Source organism: Tetrahymena thermophila (genome assembly GCF_000189635.1).
Source record: "Tetrahymena thermophila SB210 genomic scaffold scf_8253856, whole genome shotgun sequence".
Taxonomy (NCBI): Eukaryota; Ciliophora; class Oligohymenophorea; order Hymenostomatida; family Tetrahymenidae; genus Tetrahymena; species Tetrahymena thermophila.
This window is the reverse complement of record NW_002475947.1, coordinates 11,336-37,103: the sequence shown is the minus strand read 5'-3', so window position 1 is coordinate 37,103 and position 25,768 is coordinate 11,336. Positions and strand designations below refer to the sequence as shown.

Genomic DNA, 25,768 nt, shown 5'->3' with positions numbered 1-25,768 from the left:
GTTAAATTTAAATTTATTCTTCATCTCTATAAAGATAAAGGTAAAAAGTAAAAATTATATATGTTTAGTAAATATTCAAAATTAATTGAATAAATAGAGAATATAAAAAAATGTGATAAATATGATGAAAATGAATAAGAAGGATTTTTTAAAAGGCTAATAGAATTATGGGAAAAAATTAAAAAAGACAATGATACTGATTATATTTTAGGATTATTATGTGATAAATAAATTTAAATATTGGAAGAATCATTAAAAAAGAAGTTTTATATTTAAGTGAGATAATAATAGTAATTCTATATTTATATTGGTTAACCTGAGATAAAAAATTGGGGATTCATGGGGATTAGTGGGGATTTTCTTTAATTTTTAATTAATTAAATTGTCTATTTTATATTATTATTGTTATTATTATAAAAGTATTTTATTTTTGTTTATAAATTATATAAATGTTAACATGACTCTACTATTTTTTGAGAGAATTTGAAGCTACATAAATTTTTAAAAATAATTTTTTTATAATCATTCTATTCTAAAATGTCAATTACGTGCAATTTTGAATATGAATTTTATTCAGTATTTATTTTTTCATCAAAGATCATTCTAAAATGTTAATTACATGAAATTTTGAATATGCATTTTTATTCAGTTTTTATTTTCTCATCAAAGATTATTCTAAAATATTAATCAAGTGCAATTTTGAATATGCATTTTTATTCAGTTTTTATTTTCTCATCAAAGATTATTCTAAAATATTAATTACATGCAATTTTGAATATGAATTTTTATTCAGTATTATTTTCTCATCAAAGATCATTCTAAAATGTTAATTACATGAAATTTTGAATATAATTAAAAATCAAAATAAAAACAAAAGGCACGGGTTACTTTATTTGAAACATCTGTATATTAATTATAACATTTAATTAATTTTATTTGTTAAAATTTTGTTTTTTTTTATTTGTTTTATTTTGCTCAATTTTATTTATTATGAAAATTTGTAATTTTAGAATAGGTTTATACTTATTTATAAATTTAGAAAGTTTTAAATTTTTTTACAATTTTATCAACTGCTGATCTTATTTATAATTTATTATTTTTGTTCAACTTTGAATTTATGATCGAAAGTTATAAGATAAATTAGCTTACTATTCACAAACAAATGTAAATTAATTCAATAATAATTATTAAAAAATAACTAATAAATAAAATGAATGTATTTCTGTTTAAAATGAAAATAAATTAAAAACCTTTAAAATATATTTTAAAATTGAAATTTAATAAAAATAAATTTAGGATATAAAGTTTGATAAATATATTTATTTATTTATTTATAAACTTGTGCATTTGTTGAAGAATATAATAATTTTATTTAAGATATAAAATTTGATAATTATAATATTCATTTGTGCTATCTTTCTGTATAGTAATTAGAAATCTTATTCTTCAATTATCTACTGAAGAAGAAACGCAATAAGTATCCCATTGAATTCTTTTGCATACTAATCCTGCACAGCAAGGCAAAGATGTATCCCAAGCACTATCACCACATAATTTCTAATCAGAAAGGCATTATTAGTTGGTAGGAAGGTATTCTGAGAATGATTAGTATTGCTTAAGTTCTCTTTAAATGTTAGTACTCTTTTGAACAACGAATAAAAGTACAGAAACACTCAAAGCAACCAAAATGAGGGATAAAACAGTTTTCTAAAGGCTCATTTATTTATTTTTTTGGAAAAATGTTAATTTCTTAGTTTTCTTAATTAATTAATTTAATTACAATTCTTTTGTCAATTTTCGAAAGACCTGACCTTTTAAACCTACCTACTTTCTTTTATTTACTTTTGAATTCTTTTATAAATATTATAATTTGCGTTGAATATACATACCCTTTTCTAATAGAATACGCATTCTTTTTGTTATTTCTAATTAATTTATGTCATAGAAATAAAGCCTATGGATAAATAAATTCTGTTACAAGCAAATCTTAGATAAGGCTAAAATTATAAATTTAAAACTTTTTAAAAACAAATCATATATTATGAATATTTTTAAAAAAGCTAAGAGCGTTTTATCTATAAAAATGAAAGTAAATTAAAAAATGCCACAAGTAAAAGTTGTTTTTAACAAATTTAAAAGAAAATATTTTTAAAATAACTAATTGAGAGTATTTATTTACTATCATTCATTTTTTAGTTAGCTGAAGGTAATAAATTTGTTTATTGATTCATAAAAGTGAAAGTATGAAATCTTAAAAATTAATAGATTGATTTTTAATATTTAATGGACTTCTATTCTTATGACAGTAATCTTTATGTCTTTTAACATTATATGTTATTTAAAAAAAGTATTATCTTTAAGATAAACTATGAACTAAAATCCAAAATATTTTTTTCAGCATTATTTTTTTAACATCTAATAAAAACCTATCTCTTTAATTTAGTCTTAATTTAATAATCTAAATTATTATTTTTGAATTTTTATAAGCTACCTTCGCTAACGAAATCAATCAGATTTCTGATACTGATTGATAGATTGATTGATGATAAATACTGACTAATTAACATAGAAAATAATATAACAACTATTAATATTCAAATGAAAATCTAACTAAAGAAAATAAAAACGTGTTTTTCTACATCAATTAATATAAATTTTTAGTTTATTATATTATATGTGTAAATTTTAGAGGTCTACCGAATATGTGAAGATTTTGACAATCGGAATTTTTTTACTTTAAACAAAATGAAAATTTTTTTTTAAAACTACTAAGAAGTATTTTTATACATATTAGGGATAGTGCAAGAAATAGAATTTTTATAATCTGATCATTTGACTGTATAATATTCAAATTTTTATAACAATCGTAAAAATGATTATCAATAAAATCCCAATCTTCACCTAATAATTACTATAATTTACCTTTTAATACTTAAATAGCTTCTTTTTACACTATTTAATGCTATTGCATCAAGAATGTACAATTTGTTGAATATCTTTTTTTAATTAATTTTCATTTAAAATTGATAAAAATAATTAAGTTGTAGACGATATAAAATTTAACCAACAATGTAATAATTATTTGAATTACAATCAATAAATTAACATTATATTTGTTGGTACTTTATATCTTAAATTGAATCTTGTTCAAAATTATTCATTAAATATTTATGAAATTCCTTCTTACACTTAATTTTCTTTTTTTACTTTTTAATTCTTTTATACATACATGACTTTTTTGATTTCTAATAGTAAATTAAAAAAGTTCATGAGGCAAAATTAAGATTAATTAGGTTAAATATCATTAAACATTAATACTATATTTACTATTCTAAAATGTCTTAATGTGATTAAAATTTATTTTAAAAAAATGTATTTTTAGGTCATCTTTATAATTTTACTGATTTAGAGCTGATACCTCATTCTCAGTTCAAATTATTTATTTTATTAGCTTTAAATATGTAAAATTAATATGTATAAATTAAGTTAAGACTTTAGACAATTAATTTTTAAGTAAGTCTATTCTAGCAATTTATTTACAGTATAGAATATCAAATTAAACTGAACAATCTAATTGATGAAATAATTATGAGCCAATTTTAACTTAATCAATATCATATGTATATTTAGATCGATGTACTAATAAATAAAAAATTTATACAAAAACTAATTGCAGTAGCACAATAAATTTTTTTAATTTAAATATAGCTTTTACTTATTTTAAAAACAAACAAACAAACAAACACATTTTCTATTTAGAATTAGATAGCTTTAAGTTGCTTTCTTTTAAATTTTAAAACATAAATAATCTTTTTTCTTAGATATATAAATAAATTACTATTAAAGAATTAAATAAAGCTTTTATTTATTTAAGAATATTTTTAATAATAATCAAATATTTTGTTTTTTATTTTAAAATTATATACTTTAAATATTTTTTTCATAATACAAATCTAAAATATTTTAAATTAATTTAAAAATAGCTTAATGAAAAGTAAATATTAAAATTGATAAAAGAAAATAGGGGATATAAAAATGAGAATTCAGGTAATTAGGTAATTGTTTGCGTTTATATTTTTTTATATTAGTTTATATAATAATAGAAATCATCCAGATTTAAGGAGTTATTCTATTTAAATATCAACTTCTTTTTAGAGCTCTTAAAAGCTTATTTAGTCATTATGATGGTAGAAAGAAAGGAATTGTTAAATATTTGGGTTGCTAGCATCAAATTAAAAATATGCATCAAAATCTTAGACAATGAAGCAATATTTGAGGATGGTGTATAGCTTTTTTTTATGTTCTATGTCAAGTAAATTGTTTTTTTCAATTATAGCTGAGATAAATTAGTTCATGACTTAGTTATAAAAAAGCATAAACTATTCATCTAATTCATATAAATTGCTCAACTACTGCTTGAGTAGTTAAATTTCACCACTTAGATATGGTTGTTATTATTAAATTTAGATTTAATATCTATTTACAATCTTTGAAATTATTTATTGGTAAAGACAGTTCGCTTTATTGAAGTCTTATTCAATTAGGCTAGTAGATTATTAAAATAATATTGAGTTTTTATAGTTTTAGAAATCTTATTGATCAAAATTAGGATCAAATATCTCATTTCCTTTAAGAGCTTCAGCAGTACTTTTTATTTATCCCAAAAACAGCTTCAAATACAAGAAGCAAGCACTGAGGAATATTTCATTGGAAACAGGTAGTTCTGATCTTAATTTAAGCAGACAAATATGGCTAGCTAGAATATTAAATAAGACATACTTATTTCTATGAAATAGGACTACGCAATCGATTAAAATGCACTAAATTAATTTTCATTAAAAAAACTTTATTAATTTCTTCTTAAAAATATTCAATTTAAAAAAATAAATTTCTTATTTTTTTATTTGCAAATAAAGATTCTAAAAAATTAGCAAAGTAAATTAATTACTTGGTTTTTCTGTGCTTGTTAAAGTTAGCTTTGTTGCTAAAAAAACTCATAATACTGATTGTTATTGTTAAATAATCCAATTATTTTGAATTATTCTAAATGAGAGATGTTATTCTGAACTGCTGTTTCTAATACATACTAATCTTCTTCGGAAAGTAAAGGATGAGCAAATATCTCTTCCCATGAAATTCTTTCATTTTCTTAGACTTTAAGCATTCTTACTATGATATCCTTTGTATTATAAGAACTTATGACATCTGAAGGAAATTACAAGGGCTGAGAGTTTATTTTATTTAAAAGCTCTATTTAACTCTGAGCTGTCCAAGGAGTTCTGCCGTAAATCATTTCATAAAACATAACCCCAAGAGACCAGATATCGCACTTGCTTGAAAACTGCTCCTGAGACAGTATTTAGGGAGACATATACAAAGGAGAGCCTTTTTTATACCAAAAAAGCTTCTAAAAAAATAAAATTTTGATGCTAAAATTCTACCTAAAGCTGTTAACTTTTATTGTGAATTGAGATTAGTCTGATCAAGCATTCTAGCAAACCCAAAATCAGATATCTTAGCTATCCCTTTGTGCAGAAGTATATTAGCTGGCTTTATATCTCTATGTATAATACCCTTTGAATGGAGCATTTTAAAAGCTTCAGTGATCTGTCTAAAATGCTTAATAGCGATTTCTTCAGAAAACCTCTTACCCTCATTCTTCTTCATGAGTGAAAGGATATCACCGCCATCACAATATTCTAAGATGATATAAACGTTGCTAGCTGTATATGTAAAATTAAAAAGTTGAACTATGTTTTCGTGCTTTAAATCTTGCATAATCTCAATTTCTCTCTTCAAATTTTTTAGCACTATTGGGTCATTCTAAAATTTACTTTGCGAGATTTATTTAATGGCAACCTTTTATTTTGTATTTTTATCTTCACCCTTGTAAACTACTCCGAACGCTCCTTCTCCTAATAACCTATCCTCTGAAAATACATAGGTCAAAATTTATTTTATTTTACTTTTTTAAACCTTCTAGTCCATTTATCCTTACTTCGAAACTAATTATTAACTAATTAATAAATAATTATTAATAATTTGTTGTGTAGCTATTAATTCTTAATACATAATGTTAAATATGTAATAGCCAATTTTAGATACATAAGCATATCAAACATTAATTAAAAACTAATTAATTGATCAGTCATATCATCAAATAAATTTCTCATAGTATCAATCAAAATCATACCTAATAAATATTTATTGTACTTTGCTCGTTTTTTATAATTATATTAAAAACTTCACTTAGCAATAGCTACTAATTCAACAAGCCAAGACATATATTTCTTTAATATTAAATGAATGATTAAATTATTGAAAAAAATAATTAAAATTATAATGTATTCAAATTTAAGATTAAATATATTGAGTAAAATGAATTTTTCATCTTGGATTAACAACTATAATTAATATTTAATTAAAAGAAAATTTAGTCAATTATTTTAGGTAAAAAAAATTAGATTTCAAAATTTTTGTTAGTTTTTAAATTGTCATGGATTCTTTGAAATCTTTTGATTAAAAATTTGTTAATGTCGATGAATACAGGCAAAAACTTAAAAGAATTTCAAAACAAATAAATAATTAAGTACTTTTTTGAAAATTTTTGGCTATTTTATAATAAGTGGCATTTGCAAACCACCAAATTTTTGTAAGGCATCTTGCTTTAACAGGATATATTATGAAATTTTGGATAAAATGACAATTAAAAAAGGGAATTAATTTTTAAATTATTTATAAAACAATTTATTTTTAAATTAATTTTATGATTAAATTCAACTAATTTACAACATAAAATGCTTTTAACAATAAAGTTAATTAATAAAGTTTGAAAAGTTATTGAAATATTTAATCAAAATATTTAGTAAAAAATTTCGTTAAATGAACTACTTCAAGCTATCTGTTTTTCATTTTAAATTTTTTTAAAATTAAAGTCTAAAAGCATATTTTTATTGTTTATTTAATCAAAATAAATTGTTTTTAATTTATTCCTTTTGTTCATCTAGATTGATAGAATTTTCAATTTGATTTTACTAGCTATTCATTCCCATTTTCTTCTCTTTCATCATCTTCTTCTTCTTCCTCTTCTTCTTCCGAATCGAAACAACCTGAGTAACAATCTTCTTCACTATCATCTGAATCTTAATCGTTTGCAATTGAGTAATTTACTATCCTGAGCATTTTTTAGATTTTTATTTCTAATTTTTGAGTGTGAATCAAATTTATATCATTATAACTAATAGAAAATATAATAAATTTATAAATCATATATTTTTAGAAAATTTTGTTTGTAAATCAAATAATTAACTCTATATTTTGATGTATCATAAAATAAAAATATCTATTATTTGATGTTTAAATAATTTTTTATTAAAACATACCTCAGATCAAATATTAAACTTGATAAATTTTAACACTATGATAACTAAGATATCAAGAGCAAGGCTGAATTATTGTCTAGCTTATTATTACTTTTATTAAAAATTTTATAAATTTAATTTAAAAATAAAAGATAGTTGAAAATATTTTCAAAAAATGAGCTTTTTGTATTGAACAATTATTCTACAATTAATCTTCAAATAAAATAAATTTTTTAAAAGCTAATTTAATAATTTTATGAATTAAAAATAAATGGTACAATCAAAATTACTTGAAATCAATTATCAAACCAGAAATATTTTTACATTTTGCTATCTCATAACATAAATTAGATGCCCCAACACCATCGATTTTATTACTCCTTTTAAATTTAATATTATTTAATTGTAGGATTAATATAAAAAATATTTATTTTTTTATTCAGAACTGAGAATTTAAATAATGTTTAATAAAAATTAGTTTAGAAAATAAAATTTAAACACAATAAATGATGCTAAATTTACATAAATGAAAGCTTTAAATATAATAGATTTATGAATTTATCTAACCCAGAGCATATTTAAGCAACCCCTAAACCAGAAATTTAATTTGAGCTTTATATAATAAGTTTAGTTTATTTTTTTAAAATGAAAAGTTAATTAAAAAATAAATGCAATTTTAGGTAGTAAAAAGCAGAAAAAACTTAAATTAATATTTTTATTTGTATTAATTGGTGTTAGGAAATAAATATATTATTTTACTGAAGATAGATTGTTACATTTTAGAGATTTTCACACTTAGGTAACCTCAAGCCCTAACTTGACTCATTTTTGTAGTCAATTTCATTATTACTTTGTTTATTAAATTTAAGAAATAGATTATTAAATAAGAATTAAAATTCAATAAAAACCTTAAATCCAAGTTTAAATTTTTAAGATTTTTGCAGCATTCTAAACCTTGGCTTAAACAAAAAGCACCTTCGTTCTTTATCTAGTTATTCCTTTAAATAAAGTTAATTATTTAAATTTAATTATTACATTTGAATAAAATAAATGAAATCTAATATAAATTCAAATTAAATAATAAATAAAAATATTCTTTTAAGTTCGAAGTTTTTCAATATTAATTTTTAAATTTTTGTTATTTTGAATATAAAAATTAAACAAAACTCCCCCTTTAAAAACTAAAAATAAGTCTCTTTAAAAATAAACGGTAAAGAAATTTTAGGAGAGATTCATTTCATTTTTTTATAATAAAAGTAAATCATTTTAAAATTTACATTAAATTAAGTCTCAAGCTAGATATATTTATGAATTTTGACAATTAGGAGCTTATATGTGACAAACCTTGGTCATCGATTTTAGAATTACTTTGTTTGTAAATAAATTTAAAAATAAAAATGAATAAGTTATTTTTAAAAAGTATTAATTGCAAAAAATAAAATTTTAAATAAAAAGAAAAATATAAGTTTAAGTTATTATTAAAGATAAAAGAAGTAAATCATCAAGTTATACCACAAATTGAGTTCTAATTTCTACATATTAAAGCATTTTTATAATCCAAATAACAAATCACATACACCATTGAAAGTATGTTAATTATTCCTTTTTTATATTATGAGGGTTAAATTATTAATAAGTTGATATTTATTTGATTTTATAATTAAAATTGAATTCACAAAAAAGTAAAATTTTGTTTAATTTCATTATAAATTTGAGTATTTGTTGTTTAGGGAATTCATAATCTTAAAATTTATCAAAAAATTTTGGTCATTTAATGTAGAAGATTTTATTAATTTCAAATTAATTTATTTAAAATTTACATCAAATCAATTTAAAATTCTTAGAGATTTATGTATTTTGCTAATACAGAGCCCAATCCTTTTAAAGCCTTATCGTCAATTTTATTTTTTCTTTTCAAATAATTAATTTAAATCTAATAAATAAAGAGGCATAAAGAATTTAACGAAAATAAAATATTTTTAATTTTATATGATGTTTTCACTAATGATTTTATTTATTAATAATTTAATTTGTTTTAATGTTTTAATAATGATTTTTTTCATTTCACAAAAATCAATCATCAATAAATTTATTCAAACCAAAAAACAATTTCATTTTACTTAAAATCTAAATTTAAAACTAGAAGCTATGTAAATTTTTATAATCCTAAGATTAAAGATTAAGCACTTTCTTCTCCAATATCACAATTCCTATAATACAAATTAATAATTTAACAACTATTTATTAATTGAAATGGTAAGTTTTTAAAGTATGCGAAAAGTAAAATATTCTAATTTAAGGAGAGTTAATTTATAATATTCAATTCTTTAATCTTTGATTGATTAATTCTAATGTAAATTTGAAAGTATTATAAGCTAATATATAACTTACATAAAGAAAAGTCTTAATGCTTAGATATTTATCAATTTTTCTAGGTGAGTACTTAAATTTTAGATACCAATATTTCCAATTTTGTTATGACTATTTAAATAAAATAATTAATTTAATTTCATAATTTTTTTAATACCACAATTTTGTGAATAATGTTTTAATATGATTTTTTTCAAATAATTTATGGATTTAGTTTGTTTTTCTTCAAAATAACTCTAAAAAGTTTTTAAAAAATAAATAAGTGCATTAGATTTACTCAAACTCAATTATTAAATCTATGAGACTAGTGCATTATGATAGCCCAATAAATAATTTTGACACACCTGCATTTCCAATTTTATTATTTCTTTTATTTAGTAAATGTTAAGTACAATTAATAAATAATTAATCTTAATTATTATTTTATAATTCATATAAAATAATTAAAATATGTTTTTATTCACTCACTCATTTTAATCACTTTTCTTAATAAATTATAAAATAATGGAGAAATTAATAATCAACTAACTTTAATCCAAGTTTCAAAGTTTAGAGATTTTTTAATTATGATAATTGAGATCCTATAATTAATAAACCTTCATCATCAATATTATTATTACTTATTAAACAAAAATATTAGTCAATAAATTAAATTAAAGATAAAAATTAAAAGAAAATCTAATATAAACTTTGTAATATAATACAAAATTTAAAATTAAAAAAAGGGTATTTAAAAAAATAAGTTAATTATTTTAAAACTTATGTAGAATTTTAAATTTTATGACCTTAAATCACAATAATTACAATATTTAATAGGATAATTATTTTAATCATAATTTTTTTTAAATCGATTAAATAGAAGCTTAATTAAATTTACTCTAAATCAATTTTTAAATTTTAGATCATGTCACATTTCGTTAATGCAGAGAATATTAATGAAACAGCTTGATTGTTAATTGAATTATCCCTATAATTTAATATGAATTTTAAAAATAAATAATAATTAAATTTATTTAATCATATGTAAAAAAATTAAACTTACTACAAAAACAAGACTAAATGAGAGAGATTGGCACATTCTGATAAACCTGAAGATAAGTCTTGTGCAAAATAACCTACGCTTTTATTGCTTCATTATATCATAATTTATAAATATTTTATTAACATTGTTTAATTTTATTATTAAGCTTAATTTTAAATTACTTTAAATTTAAGATTAAAGAAAGGTGTTCAGACAATGAAGAGCTTAGAAACTTTTGAATTAGGAAAATATAAATATATGATTAAATATAATATTATGTATTATTATACTCTTAAGATACTATTATAATTTCCTTGATTATGTTATCTCATTTTTATTTTCTATATTTTTGAATTTATAAATTTAGAAATAATTATTTAATTAATTTCATATATCCTAAAAAAATATATAATTTACCATAAAATAAATATCCAAAAACCCCTTAAGTTTAAATAATAATTTAAATGTTTTGAATATTATAAATTTAATTTTGTAAATTTCAGAAAATAAAATAGAATAAAATTTATTTAGTTTTATGTAGTAGTTTTTTCAATATTTAGAAATATAAATAAAATAAAATTAATTTTTTTAATATACTGTTTAATCCTTTATTAGTTTAATGATAAATATTAAAAATTTTATTGATTATAAAGATTGTTTAATTTATGAGATTAGATAGATATCGTTTAATAATAATTAATTTTTCTCATGATTTTTATTAAATTTCCTTAAATTGATTATCATTTAATGTTGGTAACTCCATTTTTTTTTGCTTGATCATGTAATATTTAGACCAATTGACTTTGAAGGGATAGAACTAGATTATCAGTACAGAAATTATGGCTTAAACAGCATAAATATAATATATGTTATCAAACCCGATCGATTTTTTGAGTCCCAACACGATCAAAAACTGTATCATCGTCGCCATACTAAAACCAAACCAATATAACCCAAAAAGCTAAGACCCTACTTTGACTCCATTTAGCTAAGCAGAAAGGACAGGCCACATTCCTAAAACAGCGCCCATAGTCATATGAGTGATGAATACCCAAATAATAAAGAAAATTTAACTTGTACTGGTCAAACGCATAGTGAAAATGCACACTATTTAAATACCTAAGATCACATTTAAAACATGCTTAAATGTAAATTTATCTAGTAAGCTAGCCCATAGTGGTCTTGAAAACCCATTAGCTATACCTCCAAGGGATCCTACTAGTGTTTAATAGCTATCATTAGTAAATCCATAGTCTTTAGCTATTGATTTGTAATTTCCATTAATGAGAACCCCAAAGCCAATAGCTAAGATTCCCAAAAGGAAGGAGACATATAATTATGGTTATTTGAAGGCCACTAAAACTGAAGGCGCACCTAGTTTATTCAATCTTTCAATTTCCATCTCTAAGGAAAAGAAAGATTAAAGTTCGTCTTACACTTAATTCTCTTTCTAGTTGATGTCATCGTTAATCTTTGAGATGTGATCTATAGATGAATCCTAAACTAATTCGTTTGTGTGTTAGGGTTTGTCTTAAGCTCTGTCATCATTTTAATTTTAAACAATAGAAACAATTCTTTTATTCAAATCCATGACTTTAATGTCTTTAGAAACTACCCTAAGTAAAGAATTATTCTCATAATTAACACTTTGCTCATTTTCGTTATAGTTTTTCTTTTCATTTGTATTAGAATACATTTTATTTTAAAATAGTTAATTATATTGTTAAATTTCTTTGTCGTTTTGAATATTTTGATGAGGCAAAATGATGCGATAGCTTTGTTATTTTTCTTATTTCTAAGTTAATTCTATTTTTTTCTTAATAACTTGCTACTCTAAATCTACGATTCCTATAGTTTTGTTAAATAGCTAAATGCTTTTCCTTACACTTGACATTTCATTTTATTAATTTTCTACTTTCTCTGTATTTATTTATTCAGGTTTTGGAATCGATTACTCATCTCTTTGCTAAAGTCTACTTAGATTTGACTCTAAGATTTTCTTTTCTTCTTACTTGTTCTTTAACTCTAGTTTAAGTCTCTTTTCTTCTTCTCCAATTTAGTTTGGATGGTAAAGGATCAGCAAGGAAGAAAAAAATGCTATGCAGACATACATGTAGCTCAATTTTCTTAGAGATTCAGGTACATTTTTAGCTACTTAGACGGAAGGTCCTTGGAAATATGAAAAGCCATCACTGTCTTGGATTTATACTAATCCATTAGGATTTACAATAGCAAAAAAGATCATGCCAAAAGCGAAAGATGTTAGCGCGAATCCGCAAGTTACAATACCAGAAACCATGCCTTTATTAGTGGGAAAGAATAAATATCCCATGTAGATAGGAATAAAATAAACTGCTCCTTAGGCAATCCCATGGACGACTCCATAAATTAAGACAAATTACCAAAATTTTTGAGTATAGCTTGCAACAAATACAGATAATGCAGCGAAAAAAGAACAAAAAATACAGCACAGTCTAGCTGAGCCAAAAAATTTGATTCCTTTGATCCCCATAGGTATACCTAAAGCCAAAGAAGCCATCATAACAGGAAAAATAGCCCCTCCAACACTTAATTCTAAACCTGAATCATCTTTTTATCTAAAATAAGAAGTTATATAAACATTGAACTGTCCCCACAAAAAAGCTGTTCCTGTTACTAGTTCTAACATGAACCCTCCTATCAGGGTAATTATTCCCTTTTATTTCATAGTAAGTTCCATGTCTGCTATTATATTTGCTTGATTAAGAGATATAGATTAGTACTATTTACTACTTAATTAATTAATTCAATAATTGATTGTTTTGTATTTTATTTAATTGTAAATTCAAACACTACATAGATATATTTATCAGTATTTATCTTAATTTTGTGGTCAGTTGTGTTTCTTATCAATTCCTAATCAAATTAAGTCATTCATTGTATAGAATTTTTTTTATTAACAATAGCATCAAATATATTGAAATTTTAAAAAGAAATCTTTATTTTTTTGCATATTAATGTAAATATTTACTAGAAACGAAATTGTATTAAATGTAATGAATTATATTTATATTATTATTATCTAGTTAAACTAACTTTCATACCTAAATGTACTTATCTTTCTATTAATATGTTATTTAAATATAATAGTATTTAAATTCTTGATTTTACATATCATTGTATCAATAAATCATTTTAAAAATCTAAATAAAAGTCATATAGAAATATTAGCAACCCTGATTAGAAAAGAAATATAAATAAATAATTGATGTGATTTCTGATAAATCTTCTCAAAAGCAATTCATTTAAATTATTAGTTTACTTAAAAATATTCAAGTTTTAATTGGTATTTGTCAGTGATATATTCATCAAAAATAATTGAAATTAAGTAAATATTAAAAATAAATAATAAATAAATGATTAATTAATTTTTGATAGCACTCTCTCAAGGTTAAAATATAAAATTTAAAGAGATTAAACTGATAAAAACTACCTTTAAAATACTTTAATCTATTTAGATGTAAATAGATAATCTAATTTATTGATATATTTTAAGTTTAAAATATTCTCCTCCTTCATGTTTTCAATACTTATAAAAATCACTTAAGACCAAATTAATTTTTCTATCTGATTAAATTTCTATCTACTTTAATTGATTAATGATTTTGTTATATATTTTTAATGTAAATAGCAAGTATAAAGGAATAATTAGTTTTTTTTATGTAATAGTCAAGAGATTTTTTTGTAATTAGCTAGATCCAGTATTATAACTTCTTAAAAAGCTTGTTAGGAAATTTAAACAAAGATTTTAAAGAAATTTGTAAATCTAAAATCTCCAATTATGTATTCTTATATAATAAAATAAAATGCTAATATTTCTAATCAAAACTTTACTGCAAAAGGAATGAAAGCTTAATTTATGAGCTTGACTATTTTTGTTGACATAAAAACCAATTTTTATTTTGCTTGTAAAATCTTTAAACATTTAATTTTACTAGTAAAATATAAATGAATGTTTCAAGTTATTAGATACATAGTAAAATTAAAAAAATTTCTTTGTTTAAATTTTGTAATTAATAATTCATAATATGATCATTTGCTTTACTAAGTCAGGTTAAATTTGTAGATTTAATTCATTTATAATTAATTATATAACAAATAATCAGAATTTAAGAGCAAAAATAAACGATTATTTATATAAATTTAATTGCAAAAACCTTTAAAACAAAAGATAAAAATAATTTATTTATTATTTTGACTTTAAGACTTAAAACATAAATTATTTATTGTGTTATTTTTATATTTATGAGCTATTATTTAACTTATTATATATGTTAACATACTTTATATTTCTCTTTTTAATACCATTTTGTAGGAAAAATAAATATTTTGCCTAAGAAAAATAAAGAAAATTTTTAAGATTTTTTAAAAATTTGATATTTTAGTAGTTTTTATTAATTTTATTAAGGTATTGATTATTTATCATGAAAATCTTAATTTATAAAATGAAAGTATTGAAAAATTTTTCAAATACATAAAATTTGTAATTATTTAAATTTAATATAAGGACTGATTAATAGATGATGAATATCAATTTTAAGTAATAAATATAACAATAATTTTTAAAACATGTAAATTAATTTTTTTATTAAAATCACTTTTATTATTAATTATTTTAATTAGTTAATTCAATTTTTTTTTACTTGATCATATAATATTTAGACCAATTGACTTTAAAAGGATAGAAAGTGACTATGAGGACTGATAATATAGCCCAGCCTGCGTAAATGTAATAAATGTTGTTAAATCCAATGGAAGTTTTGAGACCTAAAACAATCAGGAATTAAATCATAGAGGAGACACTAAAACCAAAACAGTATAACCCGAAAAGTTAAGAACCTATTTTGACACCATTTAACTAGGCAGAAAGAACAGGCCACATACTTAAAACAGAACCCATAGTCATTTAAGTGAAAGCAACCCAAATTAAAAAGAATATTTAATTGGTTTCTGTGAAACGCATCGTGAAAATACAAACTATTTCAATACCTAATATCACATTCAGTACACGCTTAAATGAGTATTTGTCTAGTAAACCTGCCCAAAGTGGTCTTGAAAGTCCATTAGCAGCACTTCCTATTGATCCTACCCATGTCTAAAAGCTATCATTAACAAATCCATAATCTTTAGCTATTGATTTGAAATTTCCATTGATAAGCAGGCCAAATCCTATAGCTAAAATACCCAATAGGAAAGAAACATATAACTATGGTTATTTAAAGGCTGCTAGTACAGAAGGAGCTCCTAGCTTATTCAATCTTTCAATTTCCATTTCTAAAGAAACAAAAGATTAAAGTTCGTCTTTCACTTAATTTTCTTTCTAGTTAATGTCCTCTTTAATCTTTGAGAGCTAGTCTACTGACTCATCTTATAAAATCAATTGATTTGTATGCTAAGGTTTATCTTCTACAACATCATTATTAATAACTGAAATAATTCTTTTGTTTAGATCCATAACTTTAATATCCTTCTAAACAAAGTTCAACAGTGAGTCAGTTTATTCATTTTTATTGTATGATTTTATTTAATTGTTATTAGTGTTGTTATTGTTATTAGTGTTGTTATGGTTATTTGTGTTGTTATTATTATTCGGGAAGAGTTAATTATCAAATAATTAATCGTCCTTTTAAAATTCATTGTCATAGTAACTCTTTTGATGAGGCAATATTATTTGATAGCTTTATTATTTTTCTTGATTTTAGGTTAGCTCGATTTATTTTTTAATAACTTTCTATTCTAATTCAACAATTCCTATTGTTTTATGAAGTAATTGAATGCTTTTTCTCAAACTGTTGGATGATTATTCTAAATCTTTATTGTCTAATTTGTCTGTGTGGATTTGCTCAGCCAAAGGAGTAGATAATTCGTCCTTTTATTAAAGTCTACTAACATTCTATTATAATATTTTCTTTTATTCTTCTTTATTCTTCAGTTCTTGTTTAAGTCTCTTTTCTTCTTCTCCAATTTAGTTAGGATGATACATTATGAGCATAGAAGAGCAGAATGATATGCAAATATATATATAACTCAATTTCCTTAGAGATTCAGGTACATTTTAAGCAACTTCAATAGAAGGTCCTTAGAAATATGAATAACCATCATCATCTTAAACAGGAACAAGTCCATCAGGATTAACAATACTGAAAAAAACTAATCCAAAAAGAAAAGCAGTAAGGCCGAAACCACAAGTTACTACTCCAGACACCATGCCTTTTTGTGTAGGGAAGTACAGATAGCCCATATAGACTGGAATAAAGAATACAATACCTTAGATGAAACCATGAATAACGCCATAGATAAAGACAAACTACCAAAACTTTTGTGAGTAGCTAGAAATAAAAACAGCTACAGATGCTAGGAAGGAAAAGAAAACACAGCATAATCTTGCAGAACCAAATAATTTGATAAATTTGATTCCTATGGGGATTCCTGCTGCAAAAGTACCCATCATAAGAGGGAATATAGCACCTCCAATACTTAAATGTAAATCTTAGTCATCTTTTTACCTAAAATAAGAAGTAATATAAACGTTGAACTATCCCCATAAGAATGAAGTTCCAGTAACTAACTCTAAGATGAATCCACCTATGAGGGTTATATAACCCTTTTATTTCATAGTGAGTTGCATTGTGTAGATAGAAGCTATTTTATAAAGATTAAATTTTTTAAAGATATTAATTAAATTAGCAAAATTATTGATTGATAAATTGTTATGATTAATAATCAATTACAATTTATTTATTTAAAGCTAAGAGTAGGTGTTAACAATTTGAAATGATTCGCTGTATAGAGTTTTTATTATTAATTCTGACGAAATATAGCAATTAATGATATTATTCTAATATTTATTGGTTTTTTTGCATATTATTGCAAATGAAATTAAAGTTTTGATTAATATAACCATACTATGAAATTTATTTTACTTACTTAATTACTGTCTTGCTATTAATTATATAATTGTCTCTCAACCTCTACAAAAAATATGCATTGAAGTAAAAATATTATTTATTAAATAAATAAAGTTTCTTCTGTTTTTCATTTGTTTTGTGGATAAAAGCATGAACTAATATGGCTATTTCCTAGTAAGAAAAATAGAAAGTATTTAATATAATTTCTGAATTATTGCGTAAAACTTACTGAAAAAAAATCAAACAATATTAAGCATTAGTTAGTAATCAACCCTTCAAATAATTGGCAATATAATAATATTTGATATAAACTATAGAACTGACTATTCTAAAAATTAGTAATAAATTCAAAATATATAACATTATTCAATTGAATACGTTGATACTGATTATTCTTGTATTAATTGATAAATCTAATTGCATAGGTACGCTATCAATTATTACTTGAGTCATTTAATCTAATTTAAACATCAAAAAATTTTAATTTACTCAGTGTTTGCATGAAGTTAAATACTACATTTTTTTAAGAGTTAATAGCTAATTTTTTTGTTCTATTTGAATTTAAACATCTACTTTGATAAATTAATAAATTTAGTTATTATTAATTAATTTATTTAACAGCATTATATAAAGTATCGACAGTAATATTTCATGGAGCTTTTCGATGCATTTTTTAACATTTTTTCAAAATTAAGTATTTAGCGATTGGTTGAATTATGGCATCAAGTACTTTTGGTTGTTAAATGGTTTTTATATATATATTTTTAAATAATATTGTTTAAAGATTAGCTTTATCAATTATGTTCAAGTATTAATTAATTCAAGCAAATATCAACTATTTAAGTAATTCCTTGCGCATTAATTAATAAAAATAAATCCTATTTGTTAAATTAAAAATCCAGAGATTCCCCATAACTAACTCCACTAATTTGATGACTTCTTAATAATGTAGAATTTTCCATAAAAAATCTTCATTAAAGATCAAAAAAAAATATATTATAAATAATATTTAATTAAATTTTTATAATAATTTATTCATTTATACTGTTTTATTCACAATATTTATTTAAAAGCTCTATTAATCAAAAAAAGAATAAATATGTGAAATTAAATGAAAAAAGTTTAATCTTCAATTGACAATTATTAAGTTAATAATAATTTAAATGCCTTATTAAATTAATAGATCTGCCTGAAATTATTTACTATTTTTCATTTAAATTACTGCTATATAGGTATTTATTATCCATAATAATAATAATAATAAATTGATTTTTTATTTCAAAATAGAATCAAATGTTTATTCTTTAAAAATATTATTTTATTTTGATTTAAATAATTAATTATTACAATTCTTTATCAAAATTAACTTCTTTTGCAAAAAAATTTTTATTTTATTTTAAAATAAATTAAAACTATTTTCAAATAATAAAACAAGTCAAACAATTAAGAAGTAAATATTCTTTGAATAAATTTTTAAAATAAATTTAAAAGGAAAAATTTAATTTAATTATTATAAAAATAATTACAAATTATTGTTTAATTTTTATAAGAGAAATTTATACTTTAATTTTAATAAAAAATAGATTTGTTTTTAAAAAATTATTATCAAAAAATTGATTAAACCTGTGCAATTAATTTACAACAAATAATAAACAAATATTTAATTTAAAAGTTGAAACATTTAAACTTAAAAAATAATTTTGTATTTTTAGAAAGAAGTTTGTAAATAAAAAATTAAATAAAAAGTAAAAAATAAATTAATCGTTTTATAAAAAAGAATAATAAAAAAATTAGATTTAAAATTGTTTGATTTTAAAATAAAATATTTTGTTTAAATTTAATTTTAGAAATATATTGTATTGTATTTTTTCGTTACAAATATGCAAATATATTTATTTATTTCAAGATTATGATAATGCTTAAGCAATTTTGCTTCATTTTTTAATGCTTTTATTCGGAATTTGATGGCTTTCCCTAAAAATGCGAATCCTCCTGCTCCCGGTTTTCCTTCTTCAAATTCTACATGTCTTGAACAATATTTGTTGTATGCTAAACCTTGTTCTCCTAAGTTGATGTTATAAGGGTTCTATTAGTATACTCCAGTTACTATTTTAATGTAGATATTTTCTAGTGCTACTCTTTTAGAAATTTATTTTATTAAATAAAAAATTATTTAAAAATTTCTTTTACTAATTCAATCATAGATTGTTATTTTTTAGAATAAATTTTCTTATAAAATAGTAGAAATTATTATTTTAATCTATTGAAATATCAATTAAATATTGTAAAATAAATTTACAAAAAACCCAATTTTGTTTTATAATATTCAATTTTACTTCACTAAATAAATATTTTTCATAAATTTTATTTAAAAATAATTTTTTTTTAATAAATTAGATTTAAATTGTGTTGGTTTTTGATAGAAATAAAATTTATTTATTTTAATTAAAGATTCAAAAATAAATTTTATAAAAGTGATAAAGATAAAATAGCAATATTTTATTCATATTTATTTTTTAGAAAACTACTATTTTTTATTTAGATTTTTTTAATTAATAAATCCTTTTTTTGCTTATAAAATTGTTTATCTAATTCAAGAGAAATTTTTTTAAATTGAATTTAGAAATAATTATTTTGCTTTAATTAAATCTAAATAATGAAACGAACGACAATTTAAGACATTTTTTTGATAATATTTTTAATGGCTACTAATTATTTATTGAAGTATTTATGAAATACAATGAAGATCTAATAAATATACTTACTTAATATTTGAATGAGTAAATTAAAGAAAATATATGGATAATTTGAATGCTATTGATTGAGTTTTAATTTGATACTTTTCTCAGTTAATTACCACTTTATGAAAGGTTAACATATGGCTGCTGGCGCTATTCTTTATTTAGATAATGGAGTGTATATAAAAGAATACAAAATTCAATAATTTGTAATTCAAAATAATTATCAAACTAAAATAACCAACCTATAAGAAAGGGGATAACAAAAAAGAAAACACAAATTAATTCAATACAAATTTTATTAAATATTTAGTAAGAAATATACATAAGCAAGTAAGTAAATATAAAGAAATGTTTGGAGAGAAAAACGATTATGGTAGCTGCAGCAATAGCAGAATAATTAAGCAAAAGCACCATTAATCAAATTAGTTGAAATAAGCAGGTAGAAGTGCTTTGAATAGTGCAAATTATGCCAAAGATAATGTTAGCAATGCATATTCTTCGACAACAGGTTAATCATCTGTGATCGAAGATACTCCTTATATTACAGCAAAAGCCTGGTGCATTTATGACGCTAAAACAGGCCAGTATTAAAGAGGTCATCATTCAAATGAAATCAGAGAAATGGCTTCTCTCACTAAAATGGCAACTCTTTTAGTTTCGCTGAGATTAGTTGAAAGATTTAAACTTGATCCCACTCAGCTCTATTTTAGTGTTTCAGAAAATGCTGCCAACACAAGAGGTAATTATAGATTATAACAAAAAGCTGCTTCTCTATTTTTGGGCAAATTAAATTAAAGCTGTTTCTTTTAATGGCTAAAACAGCTTCAATCAAACAAAAACTCATTGAAAATAGTTAATAGTTTACAATTCTTATTTAAAAATAGCCATTTTAGATATAATTTATTTTTTTAAAAGCTCTTTCTATTTAAATCTAAAAATAACACAAAATATGCACACAGTAGGTTTTTAAATAACACTGATTGCTGATCAATAGCTAAATTTTTTTAAAAAGATTGTATAAATCTACTTAAGAATAATTGACTTGATTAATATTCAAGTAAATTTTACAGAGTAATATCATTAATTATTGGGATTTTTTAGAGAAGTTAAAAAAAAATGGTTTGAAGTAAATAACATGCATGTATCTTGTTTTTAATTGCTTCAGTTTTAAATTAAATAGCAAGGAGTTAAAGAAAGCTAAATTACTAATTTATTTATTTACTTACTTACTTAATTAATTCATTTCATTATTTGATTCATATATTTAATATTCAATTGAGTGATAATTTTGATAGGAAAATTATACATATGATCGATCCATTCAAATTTATGAATGAAAAAAATTAAAAAATAATTAATTAATTAATTGGTTTTGTTTGACTATATTTTATCATTCATTAATTTTTAGAGCCAAGAAAATCAGCTAATAAATTAATAAATTTACGAGTTAATAGTAGAATCATCATTTAATTAAATTTTATTTATATCTTATTAATATTTAGGAACAACTTCAAGACTTGAAGAAAATGAATGGGTGCTAGTCAAGGATTTATTTTATGGACTCATGTTGCCAAGCGGTAACGATTCTGCTGTGGTTTTAGCAGAAAATTTTGGTTGCTTGCTTTATTTTGATAGCATTGGGTAAAATAAAGTCTTTTAGGAAATACATAGTGTTGATGTTACTGAAGACATTTACGTGCGCGATTATATGAAGCTATTTTTAAAGGAAATGAATAGCATTTGTGAAGAATTTAATTTAAAAAGCACCAAATTCAACAATCCTCATGGACTAGTTAATAAACATAATTACAGTACTTGTAATGACTTAGCAAGACTCACATATTTTTGTTTGAAAAACGAAGAATTCAGAAAAATTGTTGCAACTAAAACCTACAGAGCCGTTGTAAAATATGTCTAATTCGATAATAAAGTTATTGAAAGGTCGATTCTCTGGGAAAATACAAATAAATTATTGGATAGAGGATTCAAGGGAGTAAAAACAGGCATTACTGTTGCTGCAGGTGCTTGCTTGAGTAGCTGGTACACACAAACAATAGATGATTATTCTAAAGAAGAATGCAACATAATTATTATCGTGCTAGGCAGTGTCAATCAAGAATAAAGATTCTAAGACACAATAAGACTTGCTGATTGGTACGTCCAAAGATTAAAAGATAAAATATATGACAGCAACTACTATTGAACTAAAAATTACTAAATTAAATGAAATTATACTAAAAATGAGTGCGTCAAGAAGTTAAAATCTTATATATTATTTAACCAATTCCTTTAATGAAAATACTAAAGAAAATGTAATAATTATCAGACTTAACAGTCTTTTTACCAATCTAATACGCTTGCATATAATCAATGCATAACAATTTGCAAGATCAGAAAAATAAATAATAACTATCAGAAAATAAATCAATAAATCAATAAATATATTAAAAAAACAAGCTAGTTTTTCCTTTTTAATCAACTAATATTTTTAATAATCTTCAACCTAACTAACTAAATAAAATGAATAACTAACAAAAATAAAATAAATAAATATAATACAATACCATTTCAAAATATTCTTAATTTCAAATTTATAGTACATTTTGAATTTATCAGAATCATTCTAATAATAATTAATAATAAATAAATAAATAAATAAATAATCTTTAAGTCACTTAAATATTTAGAAAATAAAATTAAAGTAAGAAAATGAGTTAATAACAAATTATTCATTCAACAAAATTAATTAAAGATTAATTTTTTATTTCAAATAAATTTGAGTCATTAAATAATTACACTCCACTACCTACAGATCCATCTATCTTTGTATAAATCTTTTATATTTCTTTTATTAAATTTTATTTTGTAAATTTTTAAATCTTTGTTTTAAATTTCCTTTTTCAATAAAAATATCTTATGAGAAAATATTTGTTATATAGTTAGTTATTCTACTTTAATTCTTTAGTTAGCGAGTTGGAAATATATATTTAGTTAAATGAAAAATATTTTATGCTGGATTATGATACAAATATAAAAAAATAAAATAAAAACTATCTAAAAGTGATTGACTGTATTATATATATTTTATTTATAATTCTTATTTTTTTCATAAATCTACTCTTTTAACTACCAATTTTTTCAATTTAAAATTTGTATTAAATAATTTAGTTTTTGATTGTTAATTCATTTTATTCCACCTTTTAATAAAAAAAAACTTTTTAATCCAAAAATGATAACAAGTAATTTTATAAATTAAATTTATTAATTATTTATGAATTAACATTTTTAAAGTAAAGCATTAAAGAAATATTCAAAGATAATAAAAAAAAGATAAAATAAATAAGATTGATAGATAGTTTGTATTCTTTCTTGTTTTCATATTTTTCTTATAACTAATAAATAAACTTATAAAATTATTTGTATACTTAAAGTCAAGCTATAAAGTTAAAAGGCTTATGCATTTTACTAAAGTAAACCCGAATTATAATGCAAGTTCATCACCAATTTCATTAGAACTTTAAATTATTTTTTATATAAAAGTTTATTATTTATTTCTTAAAGATTGATCATTAAAATACAATAAATATTTGTTAAATTTGTAGGCTAGTGAAATAAATATTATTTATTGTTTTCTAATTTTACTTTAAGAAAATTAAATAAATATTTTTTACGAAAGATTGAGACATAAATTTTATAGTTTAGAGCATTTAGCAAGGGAAAAGCCTAAGCTAGATGCACCATATGAGGTAATTTTATTAGAGCTATTAAATTATTTTACAAAAAAAGAGTTTTAATTTTTCTCAAAAGAAGAAAGAAAAGAATCGCATAAATAATAAAAATTAACAGATCAATAAATAATATTGAACGAACAAAATTAAAATATTTTTAAATCAGTTTTTGTTATCTTTATGTATAAATTGCATTATAAAAATATTTATACAAAAGGAGAAATTTTATATTTGAAAGACAAGAGCACAATGTTAAAGTTTAACCTAATTCTTTTACTCCCAGATCACCAATCTAATACTTTTCAAAATCGTGTGTGATTAATATAAGTTAATTCAAAACAGTAAAAAATATAATAAAATAAATATTTTATATTGAAATTTAAATAAATATAGAGAATAAAATGGCTCTTTAAGGATGGAAATCTATAGTAATTCATATTAAATTAAAATAAATTTAGATAACTATTTATTGTAACCAATTAAATTTCATTTTGAAGATCATATTTAGTTAATTTTTCAAAAATTGATGGATTTTTTTAAGAAATTTTTTTCTTTAAAATTTATTAATATTTCATTTAATTATGAATAAAGGTAAATGATTAGAGAAAAGTTTCAAAGGAAACAAAAAATTTGAATGAATAATTCAAAATAATTAATTAACTATTTATTAATCCCTAAAAAACTTATAAATTATCTAAATTAAATCAAAACAATCTACTCTAATTAATCAAGAAAATGATAAATTATTATTTAATAATAACAGATTGTTAAAATTTTGTAGAATATTTTAAAAAATAAAAGAAAAATAAATAAGTAAGTAAAAATTAAAACAAATTTATTACTTAAGGTAGAGAGTTAACTTGGTAAGATGTTTGCAACTTATTAAACAAGAACCTAAAGCTAATACTCCCTAATCGCCAATTTTATTATATCTAAAGAGAAAATTAAAAACAAAATTAACTAAATGATTAATTTTAAGAATAAGTATAACTTGAATAAAAACATAATTTTAAGTTAGAAACCAATTAACTAATTTTATGAATATGCTTAAAACTAAATTTTAATTGATTTTTGCTTATATTAATTATCGCTTAATTGAAAATTCAAAAATGCTACCCAAGGTCGATTTTCAAATATGAGAGATTTGAACATTTTGCTAATCCAGAGCTAAATTGTAAAAAGCCTTATGCATCAATATTGTTCAATCTTTTAATTTATTTAATTCGATATGTTTGTTGAAAAATAAAAATATTAAAGAAGTTTTTATTAGTAAAATATGATATAAATAAATCAAAAATTATATAAAAATAACCGATAAAACATATTTTTATTAGAAAGAAAATAAAATCATATTTAGATTGTTAAACTAAGTATTTTTACGAAATATTGAGTTTTAAATTCTATAGTTTATTGCACAAACCTAATGATAGACCTAAATCTAATAAACCTTAGTTTCCAATTTAATTATTTCTTTTTATTTAAAATTATTTACTTGATTAATTAATAAAAAATCGAACATTTTTTAAATACTAAATTCAAAATTCAAACCTTAAAGTTTAATTTAAGGAATTTGAAAAAATTATTACTAAGTAAGTAAGTC

The 25,768-nt window shown here is 21.2% G+C and overlaps 8 protein-coding genes across 8 annotated transcripts in view; 1 reads left to right on the top strand and 7 right to left on the bottom strand. All coding sequences in view use genetic code 6, as the record gives it.

The window, feature by feature from the left end:
- Positions 1-1,446: 1,446 nt before the first annotated feature.
- Positions 1,447-1,836, bottom strand: TTHERM_001284761 (transmembrane protein, putative; the record flags this gene model as incomplete). Its single annotated transcript, XM_012800982.1, has 1 exon — positions 1,447-1,836. Exon 1 carries the CDS (start codon positions 1,717-1,719, stop codon positions 1,447-1,449), a length of 273 nt encoding a protein of 90 aa, XP_012656436.1. The 5' UTR covers positions 1,720-1,836.
- Positions 1,837-4,106: 2,270 nt separating this feature from the next.
- On the bottom strand, positions 4,107-6,072 carry TTHERM_01284760 (plant dual-specificity MAP kinase kinase family domain protein; the record flags this gene model as incomplete). Its single annotated transcript, XM_001027568.3, has 3 exons — positions 4,107-4,820; positions 4,949-5,385; positions 5,442-6,072. 3 exons carry the CDS (start codon positions 6,070-6,072, stop codon positions 4,107-4,109), a joined length of 1,782 nt encoding a protein of 593 aa, XP_001027568.2.
- A 948-nt stretch (positions 6,073-7,020) lies between these two features.
- On the bottom strand, positions 7,021-7,182 carry TTHERM_01284750 (hypothetical protein; the record flags this gene model as incomplete). Its single annotated transcript, XM_001027567.1, has 1 exon — positions 7,021-7,182. One exon carries the CDS (start codon positions 7,180-7,182, stop codon positions 7,021-7,023), a length of 162 nt encoding a protein of 53 aa, XP_001027567.1.
- A 4,276-nt stretch (positions 7,183-11,458) lies between these two features.
- TTHERM_01284740 (oxalate/formate antiporter family transporter) lies at positions 11,459-13,471 on the bottom strand (the record flags this gene model as incomplete). The annotated part of the gene is made up of 1 exon (XM_001027566.1): positions 11,459-13,471. One exon carries the CDS (start codon positions 13,469-13,471, stop codon positions 11,459-11,461), a length of 2,013 nt encoding a protein of 670 aa, XP_001027566.1.
- Positions 13,472-15,385: 1,914 nt separating this feature from the next.
- Positions 15,386-17,419, bottom strand: TTHERM_01284730 (oxalate/formate antiporter family transporter; the record flags this gene model as incomplete). Its single annotated transcript, XM_001027565.1, has 1 exon — positions 15,386-17,419. One exon carries the CDS (start codon positions 17,417-17,419, stop codon positions 15,386-15,388), a length of 2,034 nt encoding a protein of 677 aa, XP_001027565.1.
- Positions 17,420-19,134: 1,715 nt separating this feature from the next.
- TTHERM_01284720 (hypothetical protein) lies at positions 19,135-20,381 on the bottom strand (the record flags this gene model as incomplete). Its single annotated transcript, XM_001027564.1, has 3 exons — positions 19,135-19,158; positions 19,576-19,805; positions 20,228-20,381. 3 exons carry the CDS (start codon positions 20,379-20,381, stop codon positions 19,135-19,137), a joined length of 408 nt encoding a protein of 135 aa, XP_001027564.1.
- A 214-nt stretch (positions 20,382-20,595) lies between these two features.
- On the top strand, positions 20,596-23,276 carry TTHERM_01284710 (D-alanyl-D-alanine carboxypeptidase family protein). The gene is made up of 2 exons (XM_001027563.3): positions 20,596-21,179; positions 21,943-23,276. Exons 1-2 carry the CDS (start codon positions 20,609-20,611, stop codon positions 22,641-22,643), a joined length of 1,272 nt encoding a protein of 423 aa, XP_001027563.2. The 5' UTR covers positions 20,596-20,608; the 3' UTR covers positions 22,644-23,276.
- A 270-nt stretch (positions 23,277-23,546) lies between these two features.
- The window catches only part of TTHERM_001284709 (cyclic nucleotide-binding domain protein), a gene marked incomplete at both ends in the record, with an annotated part of 3,104 nt that continues 882 nt past the window's right edge, over positions 23,547-25,768 (bottom strand). Inside the window, 6 exons of the mRNA XM_012800981.1 lie at positions 23,547-23,637; positions 23,866-23,955; positions 24,112-24,201; positions 25,011-25,100; positions 25,285-25,374; positions 25,549-25,638. Coding sequence (XP_012656435.1) covers positions 23,547-23,637; positions 23,866-23,955; positions 24,112-24,201; positions 25,011-25,100; positions 25,285-25,374; positions 25,549-25,638 — 541 coding nt within the window. The remainder of the gene's footprint in view (positions 23,638-23,865; positions 23,956-24,111; positions 24,202-25,010; positions 25,101-25,284; positions 25,375-25,548; positions 25,639-25,768) is intronic.